The sequence below is a fragment of the Gouania willdenowi genome, chromosome 7, assembly GCF_900634775.1.
Source record: "Gouania willdenowi chromosome 7, fGouWil2.1, whole genome shotgun sequence".
Classification (NCBI taxonomy): domain Eukaryota; kingdom Metazoa; phylum Chordata; class Actinopteri; order Blenniiformes; family Gobiesocidae; genus Gouania; species Gouania willdenowi.
Window position 1 is genome coordinate 24,726,554 of NC_041050.1, and position 7,736 is coordinate 24,734,289.

The window sequence follows — 7,736 nt, forward strand, 5'->3', positions numbered from 1 at the left end:
GAGACCAGAGGCTCCACAGCAGCCTTTTTTTTTTCCGGGGGGGGGGTATAACTAACACACAAAGCAAATGTGTACAAAGGTCAATAAAAGGTAAAGATAGAATGATGAAAATCATGGGGACACTGGCCACCTACTTAAGACTTGGTGGCAGCAAAATATTTATTTTAATAATTGTATTTCTAACTAAGATTGTACATGTAAAATGAATGTTCCAGCAATTAAATATGCAAGAATGCAAATAGTTTATTTCAAACAAAATAATATATTGCCTAAAAAAAGATGTAAGTGTTTTAAAGCTCACCTCTGAAAAATTAAGCAAGAAGCAGATTTCCTTCATTTCACCTTCTCTCATTTCCGTCTTTTTCTTTCTTGGGGAAAGACCTTTTGCTGTGTATCTGTCTATCTCCCGCTATACGTCACATCCAAAGTGCAGCCGTTTGCACTGTTTTAAAGGGGGTGGTAGCTAGGGCTCTGATGCAGCATGAATAATGGTTTTAGTGCAAAACTGTGCTTAACAACCAGCTTATTTTCACACAGGGCCCTTTTCATTCTAATATAAATAATCTAAAATGTTTAAAATGCATTTTTGTACATATATAAAACAAACTTCTAAGGCAAACAGAGAACAATAGTTAGTAACAGTTACTTTGTTGTCATGTGAACCTCAGTCACATATGGATAGAAGGGTTTGAGCGGAAAATTTTATCAGAGAGCTTATATTAGTGATTTTAGATAAAGTCCGATAAAATCCGATATTTGTTTTCGGGCTGATATCGGACCGATATGCCCAACAAACAGTAGCATTTTATTATGCAGTAACGTAAAGTAGCCTGCTTGCGGGAAAATAACTGTATTAATTCTAATCCTCTGGGGCCTGATCACATGATCGTTTTAAAGAGCCAACAGCGGAAAAGCGGATGTCAAACTACAAGCCAGTTTAAATCATGTTGATAGGCCAAATAAAAGTGGAGTTATGAGGGAAAATGTGCGCGTGTTTTTCTGTGACATTTATGGCAAGCCAAAAGGGCCAAAAATCGCGTTGAGTTTGATGCGTTGACACGTAAAAAGCGCGCGTTTAAACCCGCAATTCAATGCGTCGACACGTAAAAGACGTGCGTCATGTCACAAATTACGTGCGTTTAATACTCTCGTTAATTTGATTTCAACGCGTTCAAACGTAAAAATCACGAGTTGCGTGATTTGATTTCAACGCCTCGACCAGCTTCCAAAAGCAGACCAATGAGAATGATCACTGATCATTCTGATCACTGATCCACAGACCCTCAACACTACGAAATGTAGGCTACTTAAATAAATGATATAGTGTTGTGTTCAAGACCACACTAACCGAGACCAAGACTTGCCCGAGACCAAGACAAGACTAAGACTTTTGGGAGCCGAGACCGAGTCAAGACCAAGAAAGAGACAAGCCGAGACCAAGACCATAAACATTTTTTTTTTTTCAATTTAAAAAAATCTATAAAAAAATAAAATTATGGCAAGGTTCAACAGTTAAATAACATTCTATATAGATTGTCCGTCAAATAGATTTGACGGACAAAAAAGGTGCCTGCAAAAAATTAACTAAAATATTAAAACTACTGCTGCTACTGATAAATTCACAATTATTCTACATATTTGAAAACAAGATTTTTATGTCAGCTGAATGTACAGCAAGTGTTTAAAAGCATTTCTGCCAAGAAATAATGATTCTTGATTCTGATTCTTTGAGTTGTGCAAGTCAACAGGTCACAGATTTCACAAGATATTTTTTAGTTTGAAAAAGCCTTTACACAGGACATTTTTTATTAATTCACTGAGTTGATATAGTTTAATTTGATTGCTGTTCTGTAACTAGGGTATTCAATTACAAAGGTTTCCAGCTGTAACTGTAAAAGTGAAACTTTCTGAAATAAAACTACAAACAAGTTGTCAGCAGTGTAAAAAACATAGAGCTACAGGTAGATGTGAAACTAAATAAAACAAACTCAAACCCTGGAACAGTCATGTGACAAATCAATCAATGGTTCTTGTTGAGAATTATTATTATTCTGGATACAGTAACAGAAACTATAAAAAATAATTATATTGTGAAACTGTTTATATTGTGGGGAACATATTATATACATAAATGTAATTGGAGTCTGAAGCCACACAAAAAAACACCACTTTAAAAATAAAATAGACTAATATAAGACCTCTTTACAGTTATTAGACTCATTCTGTGCTAGTGCAACTCTGCGACGATGACGCGCTGGTGACGACATAAACCAAGATGGCGGCGGCCCGGACTACAGCCGACATTATGTAATAAAGCCTTAAAAAACATGGATATAATGAAAAGAGTGGATGGACAGAGGTATAAACATGCAGACTTTCACACGGACACACACAGACTTATTAAACACACTCGGGCTTATTAAACACACATGGACTTATTAAACACACACATGGACTTATTAAACACACACAGACTTATTAAACACACACGGACCTCAGTAAACACGGTAAACGGAACAGGCTTTATCGCTCGGTTGGCACTAGGACCCAGAAGCAGAGTAAGTGCGTCACCTATCCAGCCTTCACAGGCTGTAATATCATCAGTTTATCATTTTAGCAGTTGTTAAAGCTACTGTCTTTACCAGGGAGATAATATTTATTACTGGTGATTGTTTTCTGGAGTTTTACTGGGATTTTTACTGGTGATTATGTGATCCTGCTGTGTAATGGCATTTTATTTTGTATTGTGTGCTGTGTTTTTAGTGTGTTTTGTATTGGTTTTATTTTTGCAGTGCATTTTAGCTTTTGTTTTATGAACCTTGCCAGTCACATGCTGTCATTTGATCAACCCCATCACATGACTATGTCCAACCCCTGAGGCTAATCAACACACCTGAGGTTAATCAGTACCTGTGGCTGGAGCACAACAAAAGGGGCAGACAGGAGAAGGAGCAGCAGGAGAAAAAATGACACAGACAGGAGAAGGAGCAGCAGGGAAGCTGTGGATCCTCACCAGGTTCCCAGGCCACAGGACGGCACACGCACCGGGGACCACAAGCACGCCGGGATCACAAGTGTTGCGAGGCGATATACACGCAGGGGCAGAGGAGGACTCTGCCTTCCGTGTGAGTACCCTTGGGGAACATAGTAACACTTTTTGGACAAAGTCAGGTCGGGGATATTGTTGTGGGACGTTTGACTGCCGATAGTTGTTCTGTGTAGGTGTCCCAGCGTGTGGAGGACTGGGGCCAGCGGGAAGTATCGAGACTGATTGGAGTGTTAAGAGCCACATACATGCAGAGGCAGAGGGGAACTCTGCCTTGCCCTGTAAGTGACGTGGCAACACCCCACCCTCGGACGTAGTTTTCGGACCCCCGTGCTGGCCTATGTTTTGCATTTTCAGGGGACCCTGAGCCTGTGACCAGAGGAATCTACCGCCTTGGGACAAGAGAGAGCGGAGGACCTGGGCGTAGCTGCACATTGCACTTTATCGTGGACAGTGACTTTTACCCTTTTATTTTTTCCTTAGCCCACATTGTTAATGGATTTTAGCATACATTGATTTTAATTTGTGGGCATTTTAATTTATTTTACTTTAATCTTTGTAATAAATTTGTGCCTTCCGCAGTTGCTGTCCTCCTTGGTAACTAAGGGGTGCTCACACCCGGTCGCTTTATTCTCCTTCCATAAACATTTGGTCAATTCATTGTTATTCAAACTTCCCCAGTACCTCCCCAACCCCCATTACAATTAGTTCATATCTCCCTTGCGCTCTGAGGTCCAAACTGACACCGTAGCCACACACACGTCACTCAGTCACATTAAGGAAGGTTGTGGTCATTATACGGGGTGGATTAAATAATGAATAAAAGATTGTTTTATCCCGTTCTTCTCCGTGTTATTATCACATTTTAAAAATAGCAGGAATTAGTGCTGGTCTCGAACGGTCTTAACGGAAAATCCCGAGACAAGACCAAGACCTTTAAAATCTGGTCTCGAGACCAAGACCGGTCTTGACCACAACACTAACATGATTTAACTGCAGTTATAATATATAATAAAATAAACTCCTCTGCGGTAATAAATGTAGGCTGTGAACCAGTCATGTGCTGGCATCTAGTGACATAAATAGAAATAGCCTTTTAAAATGTCTAAACATATGTTTATACATTTACTTTAATTTAAGATATATCAAATCTATTGTCGTTACATACAAAGTAGCAATAGAAAATGTTTTCTTACTTTACAGTCAGTGGCCATATGTTAAGTCAGGTGAGATATATAAATATGCTTGTACATATAGTTGTAACTGTTTGTCTTTTTTGTTTCCCATAAGTTTTATTTAACTATAATCTTTTCCTCAAATAATTACAAACAGTGAGAAAACAAAGCAAATATGCACTTAAATCAAATATACATGTAACTTGAGGTACTTTAATTGTAACTAGTAATATATTACCACTTTAGTGATGAGTTACACTACTGAGTTACTTCAAAATGGAATATATTACTGTAATATGTTACAAAAATAACTAGTTACTCCCCACACTGCACACACAGTATACAATACTAAATCTGTTTCATTGTAGTGAACCATGACACTTTCCTGAGACATTGTCAGAAGACATATGCTGAAGGATACAATGTTTTATTATTAGTTAGAGTTTTTAAAACGTGTCAACGCGTCAAAATCAACGTGATTTTTGGCCCTTTTGGCTTGCCATAGACATTTTATTGAGCTGTCAGTGCAGGATCCGTGCAGAAACACTGCTGCAGAGCACTTCTAAAACGAAAGCGAAAGTGCTGTGCAGCAAGAAAGAATCACGCTATTGGTTGAGAAGAAGAAGGCCATTGTCCAATCAAAATGTCCACATAAACCGGGCTTTTTGATTTAAAACTACAGGTAAACAGACACACAGAGACGGAGAAAGAGAAGGTGAGTTGAGAGATAATAGTGATTATTTCTGTGATTTGACTGTTTAGTTAGTGTGTAGTGAGTGAGATTGGAGTGTAGTGTAGTGACTAGTATATTTGTTTATTGTTTTATATCAACACAATAAGGCACAAATAATTTGTCTTTCACTGTATTGTGATTCATACGTTTTTGTAAATAGTTTTAGTACAAAATCACCTGAGACATTGCTTCCATTTCACTGTAAATAGCTATATATAACTGTTTTTTTTTATTCATCTGTATATGTTTTTGAAATATATAGTTTAGATTTGCTATACAAGCAATAAAAATGATTTGTTAAAAATGTTTGTGACTTTTGTAGTAAAAAAAAAAAACCTAACTTTTTCCCACTCGAATTTGAGTTTTTATAGTGTTTTTTTTTTTCAGCTTCACACTAATTTATAATAGTAGTCCTACTCCCAGGCTATCACGCACACCTTTTAGTTTCTCTGTTTTGAAATTTTTGAAAAATCATAATGTGGGAAAATGCTATAAAATCCAGGACTTTTTTCAATAGCTTTGAGGTCATGTGACCGCAAACCAAATTATAATAGTAATCCTAGTCCCAGGCTATCACGCACACCTTTTTGTTTCCCTGATTTGAGGTTTTAAAATAAAAAATAAAATAACAATAATGTGGGAAAATGCTATAAAATCCAGGACTTTTTTCAATAGCTTTGAGGTCATGTGACCCAGTGACTTCACACTAATTTATAATAGTAATCCTAGTCCCAGGCTATCACGCACACCTTTTTGTTTCCATGTTTTAAGGTTTTGGAATTTTTAAAAAATCACAAAGTGAGAAAATGCGAGAAAATCCAGGATTTTTTCAATAGTTTGAGGTCATGTGACCCAGTAACCTCAAACCAATTTATAATAGCATTTTCCCACATTTTTCAAGATCATGAATTTAAAAAAAATTTAAAACCTCAAATCAGGGAAACTAAAAGGTGTGCGTGATAGCCTGGAACTAGGACTGGGTCACATGACCTCAAAGCTATTGAAAAAAGTCCTGGATTTTCTTGCTTTATGTTTTTTAAAAATTCCAAAACCTTAAAACAGGGAAACTAAAAGGTGTGCGTGATAGCCTGGGACTAGGACTACTATTATAAATTAGTGTGAAGCTGAATTTATTTCACTGTGTTTGACATTACATACATTCTGTTGTAGCTTTTAGCAGAATACTCGGCAAATCAGTCGTTTTCTGCAGCTTAGTGTAGTAATGTCTAATCTATTTTAATATGTCTTTCAAATAATACCATGCTGATTGTTGTTGTTTTTTTTTTTTCCAGAATTCATACGTTAAGAGATGGACTTCTTGTTTCCAGAAACATCTGAGCCTGCCTAAAAATGAATCGGACAAATCACGTTTTTACAGCACATTTACTGGTAAAGTGTTACACACTGTTACACTCACTGGATGTTTGGGTGTAATTATTTATTATAGGTTTCAATCATTCAGGTTAACAATCAGTGAAATTCATTTATCTTGTTGGGAGTTAATTTTTAAATATGATATAGAAAAACAAAAATCCAGACAAAGCCTCGTCTGTAATCAGTGGTTTAAAAAAGTCTGTGGGTGACACCTTTAAGTGCCAGTCTGTCACTGTTATGACCTTGTTAGTCTGTCCATTCAGTCAGTCCATCCACCTTTCACGTGCTGTCCCAATGTTTCTGGAGTTTCATAAATCCATGAAAATGTACAGGTTTCCCACCAAACATGAACGCTACTCATTTGGTTAAACTCATCTTAACGACTATAACTCCAACTGAAAAAGATGCAAAACTTCCTGATGAAATTCAGAAGGTCATGTTCAGCCTTGTTCAGGAGGCTGATGACATCTTCATACAGTTTAATCTTTTTAAGTTAAATGTTTCCTCTCATGGCCACAAACAAGAGGTTCACAGTCCTCTAGACTATTAGTTCTCAACTTTGAGGTCAGGACCCCATTTGGGGGGATAGCAAAAATAATAATAATTTTGGCATCAAAAGCGCGGTCTCAGTGTTGTTTTTGTAGTTTTATAGAAGAAAACTAACGTTGAGGTGTCATTAACGCAAAAAAATTGCATATTTTGTGGGTCTTTAAAAATCAGTCAAAATGCTCTAAAATGGCTGACATTGAGGGGGGTAGCCGTTCTGAAGTTAATAATAGTTGCTGTTGCATTTTTATTGGCTGTCAGTGTTCATTAATGGTGCAGACAGTGACAGGTGAGCTGGCCCCGATGACGAGAAGAGGAAGAGTGCTGATAAGTCTTGGACGACTGGCAGTGAGTTTCCTTGTGTAGGTAGCAGAGGTGCACGTATGCTGGGACTTGACTTCCTGAAGTCTACACACTGACTGCTAAGCCTTGCTGATACTTTATTTAATTCTGGTTTCATTTGTTTTTATTCTCTAATTGAAGCTTGTGTGATATTTCCTAAGTGTTTCATTGAGAGGAAAACTTTGTGATTATGTTGACAGATAATTGTGTTGAGACTGTTCTTTGGTCACGCCCTTGAGTGTCATTTATCAGAGTACAAAGTGGACATGGATTGCTGCCCAAAGTGTCCAGCAGGTGAGACACAACTAATTACTTTTCATTTCATTACTTTTCTATAGATATAGTCATTTCTACATTTTCTCTCCTGTACGCTTGCACGTTTTTCCTTCACTTCAGTTTTATTGGAAAATGAATGTTTGTGTTGATGCTCATATTGACTCAGTCCTACTGTGATACCTTTAATACGTAATGCTCGTCTGTGCAAGAGCAAACCAGATAGAGGCGAATTACGTCTCACAGA

The 7,736-nt window shown here is 37.3% G+C and overlaps 1 protein-coding gene and 1 long non-coding RNA gene across 3 annotated transcripts in view; both read left to right on the forward strand.

Annotated features, from left to right (window-relative positions):
• Positions 1-2,306: 2,306 nt before the first annotated feature.
• On the forward strand, positions 2,307-3,627 carry LOC114467001 (uncharacterized). 2 transcript variants are annotated; one of them, XR_003674486.1, is made up of 2 exons: positions 2,307-2,359; positions 2,827-3,627. It is a non-coding gene; the product is annotated as an uncharacterized LOC114467001 (long non-coding RNA). The 2 variants fall into 2 exon arrangements; XR_003674485.1 differs by lacking the exon at positions 2,307-2,359 and adding an exon at positions 2,497-2,558.
• Positions 3,628-5,320: 1,693 nt separating this feature from the next.
• Positions 5,321-7,736, forward strand: part of LOC114467000 (tumor necrosis factor receptor superfamily member 14-like) — a 12,680-nt gene continuing 10,264 nt past the window's right edge. Inside the window, exons 1-2 of the mRNA XM_028452942.1 lie at positions 5,321-6,343; positions 7,417-7,510. Of these exons, the coding sequence (XP_028308743.1) occupies positions 6,305-6,343; positions 7,417-7,510 (133 nt within the window). The 5' untranslated portion in view covers positions 5,321-6,304. The remainder of the gene's footprint in view (positions 6,344-7,416; positions 7,511-7,736) is intronic.